Consider the following 25,921-nt stretch of genomic DNA (forward strand, 5'->3'; position numbering starts at 1 on the left):
CTGCCCCCATACACATTCTTAAATGAAAAGATAAATCAAAAGTGATCTCCCTTCTCTGTTATCCTGTATGCATTATTATTATCTCTAATTAAGGAGTTCTTAACCTGGGGTCCATGAACTTGTGTTTTAAAAAATGTATACATATTTTTATAACCATTTCAACACAGTTATTTCCCTTTTAATCTTATATATTTTTTTCATTTAAAAATTTTGTTCTGAGAAGGGATTCATAGGGTTCACCATATTGCCAAAGGTATTCATGACAGGAAAGATGTTAAATACCCCATGAGAAAAAAGCTAAATATTGTTTTAGAAGGCAAAATATAGGAGACATGTTAATTAGTTTGAACATGGCCCTTAGTACAGTCTTTGGGCTTGTTTTGATATCTATGTATGACAGTTTCTGTTCTGCAGTCACAAGTTATATTTTTGACCCTTGCTAGCCATCTTTCAAATGTGTTTCATTTGTCATAAGTGGGATAGATGACACATATGGATGGATCATGCTGGATCCACCAACTCACTTGGGGCAATAGTACAAAGTACATGCTATTTTGATTATGAGAGTGGGAGATCAAAGATTGACTTGAATGGAATTCTTGGGGAGTTTCATAAAAGTAGGGAGGCACAGATCATTATATATACTCTCAAACTCTGAATGACTTGTGAATGAATCTTCTTGGAAAAACAATAAAGATCATTAGACATTAAAATGTGATACCAAACTCATAATGTCAATAATGTTCAACACACTTCCTCTTATTAAAATAAATTGTGAGTGTCAACCTTCTCTCCCTGCACCCCTCCCCCAACAAGACTGTTATATGTATTAAAGGTGGCTGGCCCATCACTGCTGATGGTAGGTTAGTAGTAGTCTCATCTTTGTATACGAAAAATAGAACATTAGAAAATTAAATAGGTGTTGTAGTTACTGAAATGAAATGCACTGATGGTTATTTATTATCCTACATAAATAATAGAATTACCTTGCTGTTTTGGTTTCAAGACTTAAATATCCAATACAGGGCTTCAGCTTAGGATTTCATGACAAATTAGACTTGCTTTCTGAATTTCATGTATCCCACCAAATAGAGTATGAAAACACTTGTGGTGCTTCTTGTAGTTGTAAGCAGTGTAGAATATACATGATATTTAGTAGTTTATTATTTTCCTATGAAACAAGCCATTTTGTTAATATTCTGGGCTTGATCTTTTTAGATCAATTTTTCTTTAGTGTGCCAAATAGTCAATGACAGATATATAGGACAAATATTACAAAGATGGCGACCTAATGTGTTACGTCTGGATTTCCATGGATGTTCTTCTCTTCAGTGGTCTCCCTTTACATTCATCAGTAAGTATTTTCCTTTTTTCAAATATTTGTTTCTTTTTTCCTTATTCATCAGTATAAGGAAACATATTAATGAAATGGAAACTTTATTTCTACTCTTGGACTGTGGGGATGATAATTACTACTGCTATTAATGCTTTTAGTATAGTCAGTTCTCAATGAACTTTGGTGAGCTAGGAGTTATAAATCCACTGAACCATACAGCTAGCCCTTTGGACTTTCCTCCAGGTTTTCTATATCTTTTTTCATTTTCTTTCTGGATTATGTTTGCCATTGGATCTTCGCATTTTCTGTTCAGTTTAAGACAATTCAGTTTATTAACAGATATTTATTAAGTGCCCATCATGTACAAAACACTCCTCCCAGCCTACTCTGAGAGCCAGCTATGAATATGAAGGGTTAGGAAAGGAAAAGGAGAGGCTGAAGATATCAATATGGAATCAATGAGTGTCCCTATGAATCTCTTTCTACAAAGTGAGGTTTCTTTTTGCTTAATGAGAAATTTGAATTGAGAATTGGTTTTGAATCAGAAAGTTCTAGGCTTACACAGTTCAGTGCATGGCTCACCATCTTCCTTTCTCCATTTCCTCCTTTTTTAGTAGGGGATTTCATTATCCTTGCTCTGGCTTCACATCCCTCCTTCTCTATTTTTACTATAGTTAGCTAATTCAGCTGGGAATCATTTAGTCAGTCAGCCTTAAGTAGCTCTTAGGAAAGGATATTTACAAAGGTGGTACCATGAGAACAGCTGGTTCAAAACATCTGCTCAAAAGTCTGACACTCTTCTTCAAATGTATACAAAGGCCAGGGAAAAGTGGGCTCAAGCTTAGAAAGCACACGTGGCAAAGGGTTAGCTTGTCGGTTCTAATTGAATTGATTAATTGATTAAAATATGTTTTCAAATAATGGACTGTTACTTAATTCCTGTTATCAATTTTTTTGGGGGGTGTGCGGGGCAATGAGGGTTAAGTGACTTGCCCAAGGTCACACAGCGAGTGTCAAGTGTCTGAGACCGGATTTGAACTCAGGTCCTCCTGAATCCAGGACCGGTGCTTTATCCACTGCGCCACCTAGCTGTCCCACGTTATCAAATTTTAAAGAGGCTTTTACTGCATAGCAAGGGTAGTTCTTTTATCCTTCCCTAATTGATTCTCTATCACACTTCCCACAAAAGATTTGCCAAATGTTCTCTCTCCTTCCACATTTTCCCTTCATCTCTCTCTCCCTTCCTCCCATTACTTCTCTCTGTCTCTCTCTGTGTCTGTCTCTCTTCCCCCTCCTTAGTTTACTGAGAAAATTGAGGCCATGCAACATGAACTTTTTCTTCTCTTATCATCTTCATCTTAAAGTCTTTCATGTCCGCATTTCTCCTCTCACACAGCTATGACTCTGGTACAGGCCTTCCTTACCTCATACGTGGACAGTAGCCTTGTGGATGCTCTTCCTGTTTCAAGTCTCTCCATATTCCAGGACATGCTCCATTAGCTGCCAGAGGGATTTTTCTAAAGCACAGGTCTGACTGTATCACTTCCCTACTTGATAAAATCCAGCGGCTCCAGGGTACAGTACAATACAATACAATACAATACAATCCTCTATTTGGCATTTAAAGTCCTTCACAGTCTGGCTCCTTTCTACCTTTTCTTTCTTCTTATACTTACCTTTCTTCATGCACTCTGTGATCCGGTAGCAGTGGCTTTCTTTCTCTTCCTCATGTACAAAATGCTCTCCTAACTCACCTCTGCCTCCTGACTTCCCTGGCTTCCTTTTAGACTCATCTCAAATTTCATCTTCTGTGGACGGTCTCTCCCAGCTCTCCTCCCCATATTCCTCCTCTTTCCCCCTCCTGGTGCCTTCCCTCTGAGATTATCTTCCATTTTCATTGTATATTTCTGATATGTACAAAGATATTGGTATGTGATCTTCCTTATGAGAATGTGAGTTTCTTGAGGGACCTTCTTTGTATCCCCAATATTTATCCCTATGTCTGGCATGTTCAACGAGCAGTGAGTAGACTAGTTTGGCCTCCATTCGTCTTATGATGAATAAGTACTTTGGTCTCTCTACATCTTAGTTTCTTTATCTGTAAAATGAAGGACTTGAACCAGATTATCTCTAAGTTTCTTATAGCTTTCAATGCTATAATCTTTTGTAGGGGATTATTAGGAAATAAACCTTGAAAGGTAGGTTGAGGATAAAATAATGAGACTTTAATGTCAGGATAAGAATTTAGATGGAGAACCAATGAAATATTTTTACTTTGTTTATGATGTGATCAGAACTTATTTTTAGGTAAAAAATACTTTTGGAGCAACGTGTAGAATTAATGGAAAAGGCAAAACTAGAGAGGTAGGGAACTCAATTAAAGCTATTAAGAGGAAACTGACAGTACCATTAACAGAAACAGGGAAGTTAGGAAGAAAGATGGGAAAGACAATGAGATTAGTTTAGACATGTTGAGTTTAAGGCGCCATTATACTGTGAGATGGCGATGTTCCACAGACAATTGAAAATATGGAACTGAAGCTTAAGGGAGAAGGTGGGTATAGAGGTACAGATATTTGTTATTTGGAAGTTTACTTTAAAACACATTACATATTATATTAAAACATTTTTTCTTTCCATATAAAATTCTTTGAGTAAATGGTATTACTGAAATAATTAAAACATACCCATGTTGGTTTTTATTTTTGTAGAAGTATATGTGTCCTAGCCATTTGAAGCGGCAGCTAGGTGGTACAGTGCATAGAGTATCAGACCTGGAGTCAGAAATACTTCCTGAGTCCAAATTTGGCCTCAGACACTTACTAGCTGTGTGATTCTGGGCAAATCACTTAACCCTGTTTGCCTCAGTTTCCTCCTCTGTAAAATGAGCTGGAGAAAGAAATGATAGACCACTCCATCTTTTTTTGGGGGGGGGGCAAGGCAATGAGGGTTAAGTGACTTGCTCACAGTCACACAACTAGTAAGTGTCAAGTGTCTGAGGCTGGATTTGACTTCAGGTCCTCCTGAATCCAGGGCCCGTGCTTTATCCACTGTGCCACCTAGCTGCCCCAACTCCAGTATCTTTGCCAAGAAAACCCAAATGGCATCATGAAGAATTTGGAACAACTGAACAACAACAAAAGCCATTTCAAATTTGCTAAAGATTTTTTTAGTAGTGTCAGTCTTCTTATGTCTCTACTTGCAGCAGCCTTAACTGAATAGTCTATAAAAGTGTATCTTACAAATAAAGTTCAGGTCCTGGCTCTGCACCTGATTAGTGATTTTGGAAACACCTTGGGCATCATATAAATCAAAGAATTTTCTAGGTGAAAGTGCCTGTAGAATCCCAGCTAGTCCACTAGAATGAGATCATGTCTAAAATCTGCTTGACAAATGATCATCTAGCCCTATTTAAACACCTTCAGTGAGGAGGAGGGAACATATTACCCACTTTCAGACAGTTCTGATGTTTGGGATGTTTTTCCTGACGTCCAGCCAACATATTATATCTCTTTGCAACCTGTTTGCTCCTAGTCCTTCTGTCTGCAGCCTAGCAGAACGGGTCTCAGCCTAACTCTGTTCTACACGGGCATTATACTAGGCCAGGAATTCTTAACTTGGGACCCCAAGGGGTCTACGGAGGATAGATATGGAGGAACTTGAATGAGAAAATTACATAAATTTTTTATTTACATGTTTATTTTATTTTATTACTTTTAAATTTTCATTAAACTAATTGAAATAGAAAATTTCCTTCAGGTGTTTGAAGATATCATTTTGAGAAGGCATCTATATAATTCACCAGGTTGCCAAAGGGGTCCGTGACAAAAAATGGTTTAGAATCAATCCCTGGACTAGATGATCTCTAAGCTTCTTTCCAGCTCTAACGTTTTGTTATTTGGAGTCTTGCCCAACTTCTTTTCAACTAAGTTCAGTTCTGACCTCATTAGTTGATGGGCCCAGTATTTCACAAATTTCTGGCAAAGATTTTGTTATTTGATTGTTATATTACAGATAAAATATTGGCTTATCTTTCGGGCTGTTTGGCTGCACCAATTATGCTTGTATTCCTAATGTCTGCAACAATCTCTAAAACAATTAGCTTCAAATGAAATATTTTTAATTCTTTGAGTTTGGCTGAAGAATAGTCATAGATTGTTGATAAAAACGTATACGATGTATACATGCAAAAAGATGCTAACATTTCAGTAAATGTGTTCCTTGTATTTTTATGTCAGCATAAAATTAACATATTGGAGGCATAAAATATAGCTCAGCTATTTGTAGTATTTTTTTTTTTACCTACTGATCAGAGCATCACAGAGAAAGTTTTAACCTCCATATGGGCCTGGGGTTGTACTTTTATTTTACTATTATAATGCTGACCTAGGAGAATCAGATAGAAAATTCACCATCTGCTGATAAACATTATACTTTTATACTTCAGTTTTCAATGGATAACTTAACTGACCCATGTGATTATTCTCTCTTGTAGTGCAATCAGAATCCATCCATGCCTTTGGGATTCTTGTCCATATCCTACTCCAGATCATAGAAATCTAACTAATGTGCTAGCGGTCTTTCTCTTGTTTAAAAAAATTCTTTCTGTTATACCGGTTCAGCATTCACTTATTGCTCAGTTATTCCTCGTTCAAAGGTTCTTTTTTATTTGGAGAAATGTTGTAAGAAATAATTTGTAGGGATGCTATTTGGTCTTCTACTTGTTAACCCAGTATGTTCATTTTTTAATTTAAAACATTTTAATAGCACCTTATTTATCATTAATTTTGCTTGTCTTTAAATTCCAATGATATTCCAAATGCATTGTAGATTCATGAAAATATAGGCCTTTTATTGAACTAACTTCATATGATTTGTGAGAATGAAAAAAAAATCATTCACATTCCCAGAAATTGTCATGTTAAAATTTACAGTCTTTTTTGACATATGATCTATGCTGATTCACCATTGCTTAATTTATTTTGTAATGTTATATTTTTCACCCACGCAATGAGTTTAAAGTTTAATAAGGAGAGAAGACACAAACACTAATCATCATAATAATCAACAAGGATATATTAAGTTTCTACTATGTGCCAGGCACTATGATGGGTTCTGGGGATACAAATACAAGAGGTGAAATGATATTGCATGTTTAAGTAAAAGAGCTGCAAAAGGAAGTGCTATGTGAGGTTGAAGAGGGAAGGTTGATAGACGGGAAGAAGTGTGGGGAACAAAGGAAGGTTTCACGGGGGAAGCAGGATTGGAAGTAGGCATTAAAGGAAGGGTAGAAAGTTAGAGGGCAAAAAGGTGGAGGGAAGCCTTGGCAAACAGTCTGAGTGGGGGGAAAAGCATGTAGGGGTGGGGGTCTAATTTATATTCAGAGAATAGAGACTACTCCAGTTTGGTTAGAACAGAGTTGTATGAGGTGAGGTTGGATAGCTAGAGTAGCACTCTGTTGTAGCAGTCAAAAGAATTTGAACTTTAGTTGGGAAACATTGGGTATTAAGGGGGTTGAAATCTGCTTCTTTGGAGCGAGTTCTCACATCCATGTGATGATGCATTGAAATACTGAAGCTGCCTTTTCTGGCACCCCCTCAAATCACGTATCAGAACACAATGGGGGCATGTAGGGATGGATTGTCAATGAGCCAGGTCCAGGAACAGTTAGGTATTTAAGGCCCTTTGTCATTTCTCCCTTTTTTGATGAACTCTTGTCATATTCTAGCCTGTGAGCTTCAACCATTCCTGTCTCTCCAGAATCAGATTTCTGCCTTGTCAGTCCCCCCTCACTATTTGCATGTTTGTTGACTCTGCTTCACCCTAGATCCTGATATTTGTATTTCTGACTCTAATCTCTGCTTCCTCCTTCAAGCTATTGTCCTAAGTCTGACTCCTCCTTTCATCGCTAAATTCCTATTTAGTCTTCATTGGTTGTCTGTACTTTCTTACCATTCACATATTCTTTGGTCTCTTGAATTTCTTTCCATCCCCAACCCTCTATTGAAAATGCTTTTCCCAAGGTCATTATTGACCCCATCATCACCAAATCCAGGAGTCTATTTGCAGCCCTATTCTTGATCCTTCTGCAGCATTTGACACTTTATCATCCCTTTCCTCTTGATACTCTATTTTTTCTTGACTTCCATGATACTGTGTTTTCTGAGTTCTACTACTTGCCTGGCTGCTACTTACCAGTCTCCAAATCCATCTTCTTCCTTCTAATCCCCAAGCCCTGGCAACCTCCCAGAGCTTTCTTTGTCTTTGTCATTTTTCTCTTTCCTCAACACCAGTTGTCATGGCAAACATATCCATCTCTGTGAGATCAGTTACAGTTTCTATATAGATAAACCACAGATCTTTATTTTGAATACCCTCTTATTCCTCGAGTTCTGTTACATATATCTAGGTGCTTGTTCATTGTCTCTACCTTGCCAGTACCTTGAATTTAGCTTTTCCAAAACTGAATTCTTTTCTGATGACACCCTTGTTCTCCCCACTCAGGCTCATAACTCATAGTCATCTTTTACTCTTTCTTCTCCTTCACTTCCTCCATCTAACTTATTGGCAAGTGCTGCCATGTCTAAGTCCAGAATACCTCTTGTGTCTCTTTTCTCTTTTCCACTCATACTGCTAACCCTAAACTGAGGCCATCAAGATGGGATCATAGGTTTTGAGCTGTCAGGGATCTGAGAAATCCTTTTGTCTAGTCCTCTCATTTACTGCTGAGGAAACTGAAATCTGGAGAGAAGTGCTTGCCCAAGGACATAAGGTAGTAAATGACAGAACAGGTACTTCTAGACTACAAAACTTATCATTTGTTCCACTGCACCAAACTATTATATTAGTTTCCTGATTAGTTAGAAGTTACCAAATTAATGTTCCAAATGTGCACGTATGACCATGTCATGTCTAACTGCACAAGAACCTTCAGTTGCTCCCTGCTTCCTAGAAGATAAAATATAGACTCTTTAGCCTGGTATTTATGATCTTCCACAATCTATCTCCAGACTACTTTTTTTCAGTTTTATTTTATACTGATTTCTTTTAAACACTATGTTCCAGCCAAATTGGACTAATGGCTGATTCTATATTTCTTCACTCTCTTACCTCTGCAGTTGCATAAGCTATTTCTCAATATGTGTAATGAACTCCCTCTTGCCTCTGCCTTTTGAAATTCCTATCTTTCTTTAAGATTCCTTGCTCAAGAACCACCTTATCCATTAAGCATTTCTTTTATTTCCTCAGCTGAAAGTGATCTTTCCTTTCTCCAGTTTTCTTGCAGCACTTTGAATGTAACTGCCTCCTTACTCTTATGGTAGTCTTATTTGTGTGCATGTCTTATTCCTTGTAGGAGAAGTTTAAACTCCTGGAGGTCAGGACTGATTTTTCATCTTTGTATCCTTAGCACAGAGCATATACCTTGTACACAGTAAGGCTTAATATGTATTGGTTGAAATAATTTAGTTCAAGTGGATAGAGCACTGCCCCTGGATTCAGGAGGACCTGAGTTCAAATCTGGCCTCAGATACTTGACACTAGCTGTGTGACCCTGGGCAAGTCACTTAACCCCAATTGCCTCACCAAATAATAATAATAATAATAATAATAATAATAATAATAATAATAATTTACTTCAAAAAATTAACCTTCCCCTAAGCTGCTTGAATTTCTCTAAACACCCTCTACCCACCATCCACCATCACACAAAGGTCTCTTGAATTCTGAGGCAAAGTGATCTTATTATATGAATTATGCCTCCTTTGAGAAAGAAGTCATCTTTCTTATTTAGAATTGGGTCAGCATTACCAAAATTTCTAAGTGCTTTGATACTTTGTTAACTTTTGAAATATAGGCACATATAGAACTCTCTCTTTGCCTTGCATTTCAAAGGAGAAAAACCTTTACTTCCTGTTCTTATTTTACTTTATAAAGACCACTATTTCACAGAACACTCTCTTCTGTGGGGACTTTAGAGTAATTTCCAAGCTTAAAAGAAAGCACTCAAACATACTGCTTGCTACTGCATCTTGTAGTCCATAAATATCATTTTCAGGTTCTTTCTTCTCATTGTGTTCTTCAGTTTTTAGCATGATGTTTGTGTCAAAATGTCAAATAACATTAGCAAAATTCCTAACTTACCATGGATTCTTCTAAGAGTGAAGACATAAGAATAGAAATTTATTCAACTCACAGCCTGCTATATAAAAAAGAGCCATTTCTTTGTGGATGTATATTTATGTTTTTCATTTTAATTTTTTCTGTGTATTTACAAATACTTTCAAAATGCCTGGCAAGAATGAACCAAGTTTTTTAAACAGTAAAAAAAGTTATACAGGTCATTATGTAATTATTAATGCCATCATGTGGAACCCAATCTCATGCAATTTACCATTGTAGAATGCCTGTGAGCAATTGTTGCTCAGCCATTTATGTATAGGATAAACAGCATGAGATTGTTCCTTTAGTTAACAGCTAAAGTAATAATTAAAGAAACCCCGTTAACTGGATATTCCTTCATAGACATAACACAGTTAACCAAAATGTAAACATAATATTTTCCTTAAGCGAATATCAAACCTAAGCTACTTACAAAGAAGATTTCTTCTAAGTTAACCTACTATGGTAATCCTGACACTTTGTTTCTTTGCCATGTGGTCTCGATGTATTTTTTCCCATGCATCGTCTTCTGTATCCTGGTCAGTTGGATCAGGGTATGATGGTAGCTTGTCCTTTGGGCATTCTTCATAGTAACTACGAACATATTTTCCAACAAGCCAGCCTTTATATTCTTCAGGTGTTCTGCATTCCAGGCCATTATAACGAACATTATAGTGATGTTTTAACCAGTAGTAAAGGTAGTGGATATTATAGTCACATCTCCAAGGATTGTCTTTAAGCCACAAGATTTTCAAAAAATAGAGATCTTCTAATACTCCGTAGTCAAAGTTTTGTAGACTATTGTTTGATAAGTCTAATTCCTCTAAGTTTGTGAGTCCTGAAAAAGCAGCTGATGATATAAAATACTTATTAAACTGATGACTGTAAATGTTAAGCATGCACATAAATATAAGTTCCAGATTACTAGAAAAATAGCCTTACTGCTTACGCAAACTTTTCTTGATTGAAGTTAGCAAAATACAGTTGTTTTAATAGAGAAATTGAATTTACTTAAATTTGTGATCTATTTTCTTTTCATGTGTGTTTTTATCCTGACCAAGGAGAGAGTAGAACAAGTCATTTTAGAAAATAATTTACTACTCTTTTGTTAATTTTTGCCCACTCTGAGGAATAAACAAATGAAAATTGCCTTGGGTGATGATTTGAGAGAGAAGATGAGGTCATGTAATTTTGGGGGGAAAAACAACTGGGAAATAACTCCATTCATTTTAGCAGCCTCTTGAATACTCAGACAGTCCTCTAAACAAACTCTGGCAAAAGGATTAATTTCTACAAATATTTTGAAAGATGTTTGAAAAGGTCTAGGATCTAGAGAGAGCTTGGAATTCAAACATATTCAGTTCTGTATCATTGTGATGATATAGCTTGTGGCAAGGTGAAAAGCATTTAGTCCCCATAGCCCTGTCCAAAATGACTTCTCAAGGGATTCCTAGAAACAGAGACATATCCTAAAAAGTTCCATTCATTGCAAATGGATCACATTGGGAATGGGAAAAATGTAACTTTTTTGTTTGCCAAAGCTCTGAGGCAAATAGAGCTTAATAATTTTTGAATTCAGCCCCCTCTGGGGAAAAAGCCAACTTTCTTATTTAGAAATGTGTCAATGTTGCCAATTAAGTGTTTTAATTCTTTACAAATGCTTTTGAAATACAGGCCTCAGTTTTCCAAAGAGAAAAACCTTTATACCTTGCTTTCATTTTACTTTAGAAAGGGTATTGTGTTTGATAGAATAATAATTCCTTCCATTGAAATTTTAAGGTAGTTTTAAAACTTTAAAGAAAGCACAGTGTTACATTTTTGCAACTACTAGCATACATTGTGAAAATTAACCTCCTTTGACAGTGGTTTGTATTAAATGTTTTTTAAAAATTCAGAAATGTCTTCATTTTTTAACTTTTTAGAATCTCTTTTGCCTTACTTAAGTTCTTAGATCCTTTCTATGCTAGAAGATCTTCAACACTGAAGTGAGTTTGCTTTCCTGGAACTGATGAAATTAAGGGAACAGTAATGTCATTAATTTCACAAATTAGCAGCATATGCCTTGAGAACAAAGATACTAGAATATCATTATAAAAGTCCCCCAAGAGGAAAAGATTTAAAAACAAATTTGTTCGGGACCTGTATTTTCACCAGTCTGGTTAATTCTCTGGTGTAGAGGCCAGTGATGCAGACTGGTCTGCAACTGGTCTTAAAAAGTTGTCTAAAGCCCTGAGAGTTTATGTAGCTTGCCCATTGTCACACAGCTAGTGTGTGCCAAAGGCAGGACCTGAACCCAGGTCTTCCAGACTCTGATGTGTTCTTCTGTTCACAATCTCACACTGTTTCTTAGAACTGTGGTTGCAAAATTCTAGGAACTATGGGAAACTAGTAATTAATAGGGGTGGCTAAGTGGTGCAGTGGATAGAGCACTGGCCCTCGAGTCAGGAGTTCAAATCTCACCTCAGACACTTACTAGCTCTGTGACCCTTAGCAAGTCATTTAACCCTGATTGCCTTAAACATTTGGGGTCATCTCCAGTCATCCTGATATATATCTTTCCATTGGACCCAGATGACTCTGGAGGAGAGAGTGAGGTTGGTGACCTTGTACAGCCCTCCCTCACTTAAATCCAATCCAGTGAAAGTCATGGCATCACCCTGGTGTCCTGGTTCTCTTTGAGAATGAAGGACAAACACCACTAATTAATATGAGAAGAATGGATCTTGGGGAATAATTAATTGATTTTTCATGGTTCTTTCATTTGAATTATCCTGTTATTTTTCTTTTTAATTTCCTTTCTTAAAATTTTCTTCTGGGATATGTTAGTACATCAAGGATTTGTGGTTTCCTGGGTGTGAGTACCCTCTCTACTGACATAGATTGTACCACCTTTTCTGCTATAGTGATAGTATTCATAAATTGCTGTGGCTAAAAACCCCAGCCCCTAGTGAGCCTCTCCAAATTTAGCCAGGTTGGTCCCTGTATGACAGATACAGCTCATTGCCCCATCTCTAAGTGAAGTCTTTTCATCTTGGGAGATCCCATCAAGGTTTCACTCCATAGGCATAACTTTAGAAAATCTGGAGTCACTTCATTGTGATGAATCTGAGCATTATTTTAGAGGACATTTCTTTCTAGATACTATAGTTTTATTTATTTTATTTTAATTTAATTTTTTGGTGGGGCAATGGGGGTTAAGTGACTTGCCCAGGATCACACAGCTAGAAAGTGTCATGGGTCTGAGGCCGGATTTGAACTCAGGTCCTCCTGAATCCAGGGCTGGTGCTTTATCCACTATGCCATCTAGCTGCCCCTGATACTATAGTTTTAATATAATAGAACTTATTAAGTTACTGTTATTATTTACTGTTTTGACAAACTTAATTGGAATTTATAAAAACTGACATCTATCTTAGCTTTAGATAAGGTACATGGTATGGCTATTGTTTATTTGTTTTCTAGATGGACCCTAGGACTTAAGAGGGAAATCAAACATTTTCCTGGTGGATTGTGAAGTAACCTATATCTTTTGTATTTCCTGGAAAAACATCAGTGATTTACAACCTCTGGAAACCATTTAGTGGCTTAGCATCACGTAAATTTGTCTAGACTGACTTACGGAGGTTAGTTGATGCTGAGGGATACACATACCAAAATGATGATCTCCTTCCTTGAGTGGATAGTCTTTATGTGGTATTTACAGTGATCTCAGCCTATAATGTAATTAGGAAACACCTTATAGAAACTCTCTTTATTGATACAGATCAGTAATTCTTTGTAACTGGCTTAGAGACTAGCCTGTGGCATGGAGAGTTTCAGTAACTTGTCCAGAGTCACATAGCCACCATGTGTCACAAAAAAATATTCACATCTTCCTGTAGAGCTCAAAGGCTCTACTGCTTCTCTAGCAATGAACACTTTTTTGTTTCCATACTAAATTATATTTAATGAAGCCATTGTTATGAGAAGCAATATAGAATTGTAGATAGAGGGATGACCTTGGAATCAGCAAGTCAATCAATTACTCATTAAGCATTTATTAAATGCCAATTATGGGCTAGGCGCTGGAGATACAAAGATAAAAAATTCAAAAGTCCATGCTCTCAAGGGACTTGGTATTCTTTTGGGGAGTACATGTACACATATAAGCATGTACGGGATAAATACAAAAAAAACCCCAGGGTTATTTGAGAAAGGATGTACTAGCAGTTGAGGTAGGGGCTCAAAACATGTTTCATATAGAAGGTAGTGCTCGATCTGCATCTTGAAGGAAGTAAGGGAGTCAATGTGGTCTAGGTAAGGAAGGAATATATTCTAGACCTGGAAACAGGATATGAAGTGTTATGTGTGAGGAATTTATCCTGTATGTAGTTTGTTCATACATAGTAATTTGCATGTTGTCTCCTCCCATTAGATTGTAAACTTCTGGAGGGCAGGGACTATCTTTTGCCTTTCTTTGTATTCCCAGACCTTGGCATGGTGCCTGGAACATGGTAGCATTTAATAAATCTTTATTGATGGATTAAATAAACAGAGAGAATACCAATTTAGCTAGACCATGGAGTGTAAGAAGGGAAATAATATATAATGAGACTACAAATACAGTTTAGGGCCAGTTTGTAAAGGTTTTTTTTTGTTGTTGTTGTTTGCAGGGGCAATGAGGCTTAAGTGACTCGTCCAGGGTCACACAGCTAGTAAGTGTCAAGTGCAGACAGATTAGACCAGATCCTCCTGAATCCACTGCGCCACCTACCTATCCTCCCCCCCTATAAAGGCTTTTAAAAAGCCAAACACAGGAAGTTACATTTGGTTCTAGAGGTAGTAGAAATCTGCTGAAGTTTATTGAGTAGATGAGTGACCTGGGTTCAAAACTAGCCTTTGATATAGACTGGAGATGTGATTCTGGCCTAGTTGTAGAACTTCTCAGTGCCCAAGGAAATTCTTTAAGATGATATATTGCAGAAAACTTAGAGAGTTGCATTGGTAGAGGGAATTTCCACTACTAGAGTTGCCTCTACCAAAGAAATTGCAGATCTGGACCAAAACAATTGTTATGAATAAAACTAGATACAATATGCAGCCCCATTCTGTGGACATTGTTTATCCTTACCAGGGTCGATGAATTCAATCCCATTGCTGCTCAAGTTTAATTTCCTCAATTCATGAACATCTTCAAACTCCTTAGGCTGAAGTTGGTTGATTTTGTTGTTTGATAAGTCAAGTTTAATAATATCTGGAGGGATATTGTTTGGAATTTTCCTTAGTTCTGGAAAAATCAATGAGGAATAGATCATTATATTATGCATTATAGGCATTATAGAATTTTAAAGATGGAAAATATCTCCCTAAGCTTTTAAATCCATTTTGAGTATCTCAATAATAAGTGTATGATAAGACTCACAGATTCAGAACTTGAAGGAATTTTAGAAGTTGTGTAGTCCAACCCCTTTTCTTATGAGATGAAAAAACTGAGGCTCACATAATTTAAATGAGTTCCCCAAGATCTCAGAGGTTTTAAGTGGTAGAACTGAGATTTGAATCCTACTCTTCTACCTCAGAATTTAATGTACTATTAATAAAGAACAAATTCTTTAATTTAATGGGAGATAACATGTAAGTACAAATATAATCACCAAACCTCATTTTACCCATGTAGGTTATGTGTCATTCTACTTTCTTCATAAGTTTTTAAATTCCAGCTATGAAAAAGTAGCAGAATTGCTTTTGTTGATTTTCTTTTCATCATCCATCAGTAAAGGTGATAACAAGAATGGAAAAAGAACAGTAAGCATCAATAGAAAGAACAATAACTTAGATGATTTTGAACTGATTATTTTGTTAAACATTAATTCTTTTAAACATCAATTAATTAATAATTCATGGTGTGAAATGTATTGTGTTGTGTATTTGGGGGGATTAAAAAATAAGACATGTTCTAGTAAGAGTGATAAATGAGCAATACAAATTCTCATTGTTTGCATTCATTATTGTCTTCTACATCTGAGAATGAGGCATTCCATGAAATTACTGTCCCATATCTCTTCTTCCTTTCATAACCATTCTCGAAAAAGGAGATTATACTCTATTCCCCTACTTCTTCACCATCCACTTGCCATTCAGCTCTTTATAGTCTCAATCCCTTCCTGAGCACTTTTCTGAAACTACTTTTTTCAAAGGTCAACAGTGACCTTATCACCAAATATAAAGGCCTTTTCTCAGTCCTTCAACCTTTTCTCAGCTTTTGAAAGTTTTGATAGATACTTTTTCTAGATAATTTATTCTGCCTAGATTTCCAAGATAGTAAACTTTACTAGTTTACTCTCTACATCTTCCTACATCTTTTCTGTCACCTTTTTTGGGTTCCTCTCTTTTTTTCAGCCTTTCAGTGTTGGTGTTCCCCAAGCCTTTGTCTTTTGTCCTCTTATGTTCTCTTCCTGAATGTTTTTCTCTTGCAAATCTTAATCTTACAGCATCTATGTTGATAACTTCCAAATATCTAACTGACCTTTTACCTGAGCTCTCACTTTACACCTCCAATTACCTATGGGGCACTTCTGCCCATATGTGACCTGAAATTCAACATGTCCTCCAACCAAACCTATTGTCTTTCTTTCAACATTTTTTTTCTTTAAAAATATCATTATATATTTTTGTTTTTCTTAAAATCAATTGAGACATTTGTTTTGAAACAGTTCTTTCCAACCAAATGACACAGTAGAAGAAAGACCTGAATTCTAATCCAGCTTCAGACATTGACTAGCTCTGTGACCCTAGGCAAGTCACTTAACCTCTGTCTCATTTTTCTCAAATGTAAAATGGGAATAACAACAGCACCAACTTTGCAGCAAGTTTGTCTTGAGAATCAAATGAGATCATATTTGTAAAGCACGTTGCATAGCATCTGGTGCAAAGTAGGAGCTATTTTAGTGTTTATTCATTTCTCTTCCTTTCCCTTCCCTCCAACACAAAACTGAATCCCTTCATGGTCAGAGGTAAAGCTTAAAATTTAACTTTATAATAGTCCTTGGTCTTGGACTTATGAAAAGAATGAAACTTATTATCTTTCAACCTTAACCTGCTCTTTGACAGTGACATCACATTTACCCAACAACTCATATTCTAAACTTTGGTGCTACCTTTGATTCTTTCATCTGCTATATCCAATCATTTGTAAAATCTCGAATATTTATCTCCTCCTTTCCATTCCTCCTGCTATCACCCTAAGTCCACCTATCTTAACTACTGTAAAAGCTTCCTAACAGGTCTCCCAAACTTCTCTTTCTCTCCCTTCCAGTTCATTTCTCCTGGTGCTATAAAAACTAATTTTCTTTATGTAGGCATTCGATCATTCCATTTGTCTTGTCATGGTGCTTCACTGTGTCCTTATTGTTTATCAAAGAAAGTTAAAAATTTCTAGCTTTGCATTCAAAGCTCTCTTAAATCTAGCACTCCCCTACCTTTTCAAACCTATATCACGTATTCCTCACACAAACTTCAGTTTAATTTAGCATTATAATAGTCTGTATTTAGTGACTGCTGAAATCTCCTCTTCCTCTTCCTTCCTATTTGAATTATCAATGATAATAAATTGTGTCCATCTTAAGGTATAAATGGCAAAGGGTGGGGTTATAAAAATCAATTGATCAAGGGGCAGCTAGGTGGTGCAGTAGATAAAGCACCGGCCCTGGATTCAGGAGGACCTGAGTTCAAATCCGGTCTCAGACACTTGACACTTACTAGCTGTGTGACCATGGGCAAGTCACTTAACCCTCATTGCCTAGCCCCCCACCCCCCAAAAAAAATCAATTGATCAGCAAGCAGCAGCAGAAGTAGTTCTTCTGCTCAAGGAGCTGACATTCCTGGTGCTATAAAAACATACATGCTAAGTAGGTACATATATGATAAATATAGAGTAGGTTACAAGGTGAGTTTAGAAGCAAAGGTGCTAGCCACAGGCATAGTCTAAAAGAAAAAAGGAAAAGTGCTAGGTAGCAGAAGAGCGGTAGAACCCAAAGAGAAGAAAAGGACTGGACATTGATCCTACGTAGGGAAGATGGTCCTAGAAGACTGGGGAACCTGAGAAACCTGCCCTTTCCTTGCCTGAAAGAGTGTGTGGAATGAGATAGGTGTAAGTTATCAGAGTGAAAAGATCCAAAGCAGCCAAGTTCCCCACAAAAAACCAAGTAGAAATACCAAATAAAAGAGAAATAGGGGGCAGCTAGGTGGCACAGTGGATAAAGCACTGGCCCTGGATTCAGGAGGACCTGAGTTCAAATCCTACCTGAGACACTTGACACTAGCTGTGTGACCCTGGGCAAGTCACTTAACCCTCATTGCTCTGCAAAAAAAAAAAAAAAAAGGAAAAGAAAGAAAGAAAGAAAGGAAAAGAAAAGAGAAATAGCTAAAATACACCCGAGAAAATAAAAATAAGCAACAAATTTAAAATATACAAATAGAATATATTAGTACAAATAAAACTACTGTCGATTGATGAATGTATTAGAAGCAACAGAAATGGAAAAAGGAACCATTCCCGTTCCCAAGAGTTGTTTTCAAGTGGATAAATAACCTATTCATAGAAATTAAGTAGGAATTGACAAAGGCTAAGAAAATCATGATACCAAATAAAGGAAGAACCTAAAGAAAGTAGAAAGTCAGATAAGGAAATTAAATGAGAATTGAAAGATGCAAAAAATCCCAGAGAAATTCATGAAGAAGATGGTCAGTTGGCTGAAAACAATGAAGACTTCAAAAATCCACAGAAGCAACTTCTATGGAAAATGGAATTGTACTTAGTAAGTAGAGGTTCAGAAATTATTGATTTATCAAAACTGTTGGGAAACACATAAACACAAATGATTGATTTGGAGGATATATCATGACTACAACCTCAGGATTATATACATGTCAGAAAAATTTGGAAAACGAGAATGTGGACACTTCATTTTTAGAAATTATCAAAGGTGGACTTTTCTCAGGAGGACCAAAGACATTATAATACAACAGTTAGAAAATTCAGAAGCCTGCATGAACATGAACCCCAAATTATCCACTAAAAAAACTCAGCATGCTTTATGAAGATAGAAAGTAAATAATTGAGAAGCAAAGAGATTTTGAAAAGTTTATAGAGTTATTATCCATTTAAAGGACGTCGTCTTCCCAACAACAAATAGGCCTCCTGTCCAAAATGGAAAATGTTTAAAATAACATAAAGCAGTTTCTAACATGATATGATAGTTCTTGTTCAGCACATCATAAGAATGTTCAGGCAAACAAAATTGTTAAATAGCAAATAATATCAAGTTTTTAATAAAAAGAGAACTCCCCCCCCTCCAAATGAGGATAAAGGAGAGATCATGGGGGCAAAAGAAATCAAGAAAACTATCAGAAGTTACTATACAAGTCTCTATGACAGTAAATTTGAGTATCTCAAAGAAATGAAAGATTAGCTACAAAAGTATAGAATATGAAAGCTAACAATAACAAAATGAGGTTTATGACTTAAATGGAACAAGCAGAAAAGTACAAATCAGGCTGCTAAAAACTAGACCTGCAAAATGGCACAAAGGCTGGATAGATTTCCAAGTCAGTGCTACAAAATACAGTTAAAAATCCCTAGCCTTGCATTCAGGGTCCTCTTAAATCTGGCCATCTTAAAAGTATTTAAGGCACAAGTAACTCCTGTAATATATTTCAAAACAGAGACAGATTGGTTAACTCCAATTTAGCTAATAAAATGATGATCCCTAAACCAAATACAAAGCTGAGAAAGAAAATTGTAAATTTTCAGTTATGAATATTGATATAAAAATAATAAATCCTTTCAAATTGAATATAACAACACATCAAAAATTATTGATTATGATCCTTCAGGTTTTATAAATAGGATGTGAGGGAAAACAATAAAATTCATTTTATCAGCAAGGGAAAAATCATGATATAGTAGTAAAAACCTTTGAAAAGCATAGCTGTGATTTAAAGTTAAACACATTAATATAGGAAAACAAGAATCTTTGCATAATATGGTAAAATGTATATGTCAGAAACCATGAATTTTTACATATAACGGGAAACACTGGGAAGCATTCTCATTAAAAACAGATGTTAAGTAGAAACATACTCTTTAATCACTTCTTTTTAAAATAGCTTTTAAAAATCTTAGCAATAGCAATAAAGGTAATGAAAAAGAAATCAGTGAAAAAATTAAAATATAATTGTTTTCAGATGATATGACTGTACACCAAAAAAACCCCAAATCAACCCAAAAAACTCCTAAGACTTAAAAAATCAGTGGGGGTAATAAATGACTTTAGTAAAGTAGGTTTTTTTGTTTTGTTTTGACCGACAATTGATTTTATGAGTATAGGGAGCTTTGTATGAGATGCAAATCCTTTACTGTAATATATAATATTAGAAATCTACCTGAGTCACTAAGAGGCTAAGTGACTTGGTTAGAGTCACATAGCCAGTAGGTGTCAGAAGCAGGATATGAACCCAAATCTTTTTGACTGTGAAGTCAGCCTTTTTATAGCTACCAGGCCAAGCCATACTCCCTCTCTGACCGAAGTAGAGGAGTAAAACTTACAAAGAACATTTGCATAGTGATGAAAAGATAAAGACCATCTTATGCCACAATGTATCACATAACTTATCCAAAACCATCTCAAAATGACTTTGACGAATTAAAGCAGAACCAAATAGAGAGCTATTCCTTGTTTATAGATGAATCAAGGAAAAATACCAAAAGAAAAGGCAAATCTAACTTACAGATTTAATTCAGTTCTAATGAAAAAAGCCAATAGGTTATTTAATTAAAGTCAATTTTGTGTGATTCAACAAAAATTTCTTAAGCCTTTCCATATACAAGGCACTGTGTTAAGCCATTGAGGATACAAGGACAAAAGCAGAATCATCCATTTAAGTAAATTTTTGTCATGACAAAATACATATGGAAAACTAAATGTCCAAGAATATGAAGAACAATGAAACAAAAAACAGTAAAGGAAGGAATTAGCATAATCAAATATAAAAATGTAATATTATACAATAATTATTAAAAACTATGTAGTATTAGAAATTAATTATAGAAATAAATTAGTAGGATAGAATAAAAAATCCAGAAATAGAACCTCTTTATTATAAAGGACTAATGTATGAAACGCCCACAAATAACAGTGTGGGATGGGCTCTTCAGGAAAAAAAGCACTGGGAAAACCCATTTCTTATATGGCAGAGAATAGGTTTGTAGCCAAACCTCACATGACATGCCCACAATAAACCGGGTCACTAATCATAAATACAAAAGAATCATAAAATTCATTTGTCTTCCACAAAGTGTTATGGGCCAGGTACTACTGTGCCAGGTGCTGATTATATACAAAGACAAAAATGAAAGTCCCCAGCCTCAAGGACATTACATTCTACCTGGAGTGATACAACTTTTTTTTAAAGAAAAAATTAAAAACAACTAAAAGGAAAATGAGTAATATATTTATCTCAGCTTTGAAGAGAAGGGACATTTTAATTGATCTAGAAATAGAACATGGTACTAATGAACCAATGAATGGATATAATTTTATAAGGATAAAAGGAAGTTTTGCTATATAAAATAAATTATCTTTAAAAATGAAAAGAAACAGCTTGGAGAAAAATTAAAGTAAATATATCATGTTAAGGTCTGTCATACATACTCTATAAGGAGCTGATGTGTATCTGTAAGATAAAGAACAGGCAGCTAACCTAGCAGTGGATAGAGCACTGGGCCTAGCATCAAGAAGACCCATCTTCCTGAATTCAAATCTGGCCTTAGACACTTACTAGCTGTGTGAACCTGGGAAAATCACTTAACTCTGTTTGTCTCAGTTCCTCGTCCATAAAATGAGATGGAGAAAGAAATGGCAAACCACTCCAGTATCTTTGCCAAGAAAACCCTAAATGGGGGTCACAAAGAATCAGATATAACTGAAAACGACTGAACGATAGCAACAAAGATGAAGAATACACATACTTTATTATGGGAGGACATGCAGAAGAGGAAGTGTGCATGAATTTTAATCTGGACTGTTGGAAGAAGTGTCCAGATTGGTGAGACAGCAAATTGACTATTGCACATGTCATCTAACAAATCCTTTGTAGCAGATTCATGAGATGTACTGGGGTCATTCCTCTGGTTTTCCTGGCATCGTGTGGGCACACAAGTAAAAGCGTTTTCCATCTGTTCATCCTTATCTATAACTGGCAACCTCCTTTTCTTATTATACATTTCTTTGACGATATCTTTTACACAACTTTTTTTTATAAAGTCCATCATGAGTAACATGCTATTCCTAGTTATAGCCATCATGTATCTCTCCATTGTTTTTCGATTCATCAGAGATTGTGGTATTCCATGACTTAAAGCTTTCTAGCAGCAGTGGAAGAATATTGGAGTAAAAAAGATGGATTTTTGCTGGAAAAGGTTGGGGGGTATCAAAACCTCAGTGTCATTTGCCAGATGCAATATAGCACACATATCTTCCCATTTACTTTTGGGCCTACTTCATAGTCTATCTGCAGTGTTAGTCTAAGATACATGTACTGTGAACTGTGGGCTATTTCTTCAGTTGCATAACATAGACAATAGTCATTCTTCATTCTCTTGGTTTTCTCTGTGTAAATAGGTACAACTGCTCGATGATTATAGATCTCATTTAGGAGATGCTCCAGGGTTCCATTTCATCCATAAAGAAGACCATTTGTGAGAGGCAAACCTTACTATCTATGGAATTCCTTTTCAGTTTTACTTTTCATTAGATGGTCCTCCTATTTCAGTTGCAAACTTGTCAAGAATATGTCTTCTTGTCTTAAACTTTACTTGATATTAGTAATCAGAAGATTTTTGAAAATTAACTCTTGTAACTAACAAGGGATCTTATATGGTTTTTCCATTTGTACAAGAGACACTTTGTTGGAGTAGGGCCTAAGAATAGATTTTATCCCATGAATCAAGTACTATTTTTATTGTTAATAAATAATAAACCAAATGAGATCCTGTATTGTCTACACCTTTCAGTCATTTGTGTTTATTCATTTGTTAATTCACTCTTGAATCAATTTAGTCACAATATGTGCCAGTTATGTGAATAAGTGCTGGTTTATTGAATATTTTGTGAGAAAGCCTGCCTGTTTCCTTTTCATATTTTCATTAAGAATACTTTTGATACATGTATCTACATTTCCATAAATATTTTTGAGAGGTTGAGAAAGTAGGTTTTTATTTTTTCAGTCACTTTCTTTTAGACATCTTTAGAACTGATCTGTCAATGCCCTCAAATTTGTGTTGGCCCCAGCATGGACCTGTTTTTTTAAAAAATATATTTAGTTTGGGCCATCTGCTTTTTTATCTTTGTTTTTGTTGTGGGAATTTCCCAAGCCAGTTTCCTTGAGATCTTAGGGAGCATCTCATCCTGCATCAGGTCTGTAAGACTGGTGATCAGAAAGTGAGTAGACATACTGAAAGGAAAAGAAAATTATTAGTGTACTAATAAGATTGCTCAGACTTTTAGTAGCTTCAGCTCATTACGGGAGAGAATGGATTTTTATTACTTTGTAGGGTTCCTTAGAGTATACAACCAATCGAAAGTATAATTCAGAAAAAAAGGAAATGATAAGCAGGATGATTTCAGAAAGGCTTGGAAAGACTTATATGAACTGATGCATAGTGAAATGAGCCAGAACCATGAGAATGCTGTGCACAGTGACAGCAATATTGTTTGATGAAGAACTGTGAATGATAATTATGTTCTAACTATGTTCCATTAATTAGTGATCCAAGACAATCCCAAAGAACTAATGATGAAGCATGCTATCCACCTCCAAAGAAAGAACTGATATTGATTGAATGCAGACTGAAGCATGCTATTTTTCATTCTTTCATTTTTATTTTATTTGTTTTCTTATACAAAATGATTGATATATCAATGTTTCACATAATTACACATGTGTAACATATATGATTGTTTACTGCCTCAGGAAGGCCGAAGGGGAGAGATAGGATTTGGAGCTAAAAACTTTAAATAAAAATGTTTATTAAAATTTTAAAAAAAGGAAATGGGGAAGTGTACAAACCTTGGTGTCACAGGAATTATTAAAGGTTAGGTTTGTTCCTGTCAGAAATGCATTTCTCAGTGGTTAGTTTTATCAGAATATTCTGTGTTGGTAGTATATCTCTAATGTGGTAGAAGCTTCTTTCAAGGTAGAATTAATCAAGGTCATCCTTGGGAGGCAGTAAAGAGAGTATTCAAGTTCATACAGCTGTTCCACATTTTCTTCAGTGACATTTCTCCTCCCCCCTGTAGCACAACAGTCACTGTAGTGCTGTAGTCCAAATGTGGTTGATCCACTATAATTGATGGAAAGAAGAGTTCCTTGTAAAAATCTTAGCCAATTCTTTCCACTTTCTTTTTCTTGGCCTTCCAATTTTATCTTTGAATGCTCTTTGAATACTCAAGTGCAACTCATGATAAGTTTTCTGTAAACTAGTTTTCTCTCTATTGCTTCTTGATGTTTCCTGAGGTGACACTAATTATTATGTTCATTACATGGGGTCTGTGTTCTAAGACTTTAGGTGTATAATATAAGATTTTGGGTCTGTGATATGAGACTTTTAAGCTATAAGAGCTTAAAACTGTACAAAGATTTTTTGGGATACCCTGTAGAGTAGCCACTTTATTTTTATTCAGATTGAAGTTGATAAATAGGCTATATTGATTAAATAATATGTGATAAATAGCATAGATACTATGGAAAATGACATAGGAGTTTAGAGGAGGGAGATATTGCTTTTGGTTTTTAAAAGTTTTCTTCCTTTCTTTCCAAGGACAAGCCCTTCATCTCTATTCTTGGTCTCATCCACTCCTGATTTCTCTGTTACGTTGTTCCAACAATCAGTTCTTTCTTCCTTGATTTTCAGTCTCTTCCGTTCTTGACTCCATCAACTGTTTACAAACATGTTCTTGTCTACAAACATGCTTCAGTCTTCCTTGCCCTGGTTTATTCCTCTTTGCCTTTAAAACCAACATTTGAAAAGAGTATTTTATGCTATTGCCTCTACTTCTATACTGTTTATTTACTGTTTAACCTTTTACAAGGTAGTTTTCAAACCTCCCCTTCTACTTTAACTGCTCCTTCAAAAAAAAGATCAGTTAATTTCTATTTGTCAAATTTAATGGCCCATTTCAGTCCTCATTTATCTTGTCCACTGTAATATTTGACATAGTCACCTCTTAGTTTTTTAAATTCTTTCTTTTCTTTTTCTTCCTAAAACTGCGTTCTCCTGGTTCTCTTCTTACTTCTCTGCTAACTCCCGCATCCAAGGGTTTCCCTTCCCTTTTCTGTCATATCATTGTATATACTTATCAGTGTTCTTTTCTCAGTCTTCTTTTCTTCTCTATTGTTCATACTAATCCCATCTATTTTCACTGCTTCAGTTATTAATTCTATATAGCCTCCAACTTTGAATGCTACAAGTTTATATTTCCAACTTTCTTCTGGATATCTTGAGCTTATTGTAGGGTCCTTCAGAAATCAGTATGTCAAAAACCAAATTAGTAATCTTCCCACCCAAAACTTTTCAACCCCTTTTGATTTTTGTTTATAGAACACTATTGTTACAGTCACCCAGACTGAAAATCTCAAATAACTTTGGCTTCTCTCTCTCCCTCCAAATTAAACCAGCATACATTCTGATACTCAGTGACTTCAATGCATAAATGGAAAAAGGTCGAGGATAGTGAGAAATATGGAATAAAGAAGACAGAGAAATATGATAGTTATCTTCGAGGTTTTCAAGTGAAAGGGAAGTTAAAGTCTTTCCAGTTGGCCTCAGAAGGCAGAATTAGGGACAATGGGTAGAAGTTACATGAAAATAGATTTAAGTTTGATGTAGGGAAAAGCTTCTGTGCAAAGGTGGAATAAGCTGGCTCAGGAGATACTGAATTTCCCCTCAGTAGAGGTTAGCAAGCAAAGGTTTGGTGACCATTAGTCAGGTAGTTTTTACAGGAGATTCTTATTCAGGTATGGTTTGAATTAGATGGTCTTTTAAGGCCCTTTCCTTAGAAGCTGAGGTTCAGTGAGTCAGTGCAGGTGGTGGAAAATGAAGAATTTTAATGTTTAAATTGTAAAAAAAAAGTGTTTAAAATATGAAATGCTTATTTTCAGGTTATTAACTCCTTGCTATATTGTAAGCAACAGTATAACATACTTTTTTATAATACCACAAAATGAGAATCAATTTTTTAATAAGCCTGATAATATTATTTGGCTATCATTCATAAACTTATGACACAGAAGTCAGACTATAAAAATTCTGAAAGATGTCGTGATGTTGAGAGGGTAGATTATAATGTTTAATTCTTTTGGATCCTTGCCACTTGGCCATGTATTTTA

At 35.7% G+C, this 25,921-nt stretch overlaps 2 protein-coding genes across 2 annotated transcripts in view; one reads left to right on the plus strand and one right to left on the minus strand.

The window, feature by feature from the left end:
• The window catches only part of FBXL13 (F-box and leucine rich repeat protein 13), a 212,442-nt gene that overhangs the window by 30,850 nt on the left and 155,671 nt on the right, over positions 1-25,921 (plus strand). The window contains exon 3 of the mRNA XM_043967586.1: positions 1,219-1,354. Coding sequence (XP_043823521.1) covers positions 1,219-1,354 — 136 coding nt within the window. The remainder of the gene's footprint in view (positions 1-1,218; positions 1,355-25,921) is intronic.
• LRRC17 (leucine rich repeat containing 17) overlaps positions 9,604-25,921 on the minus strand; it is a 58,061-nt gene continuing 41,743 nt past the window's right edge. The window contains exons 3-4 of the mRNA XM_043967431.1: positions 14,607-14,762; positions 9,604-10,346 (exon numbers count right to left, since the gene is read on the minus strand). Coding sequence (XP_043823366.1) covers positions 9,949-10,346; positions 14,607-14,762 — 554 coding nt within the window. The 3' untranslated portion in view covers positions 9,604-9,948. The remainder of the gene's footprint in view (positions 10,347-14,606; positions 14,763-25,921) is intronic.

Source organism: Dromiciops gliroides, chromosome 5 (genome assembly GCF_019393635.1).
Source record: "Dromiciops gliroides isolate mDroGli1 chromosome 5, mDroGli1.pri, whole genome shotgun sequence".
Classification (NCBI taxonomy): domain Eukaryota; kingdom Metazoa; phylum Chordata; class Mammalia; order Microbiotheria; family Microbiotheriidae; genus Dromiciops; species Dromiciops gliroides.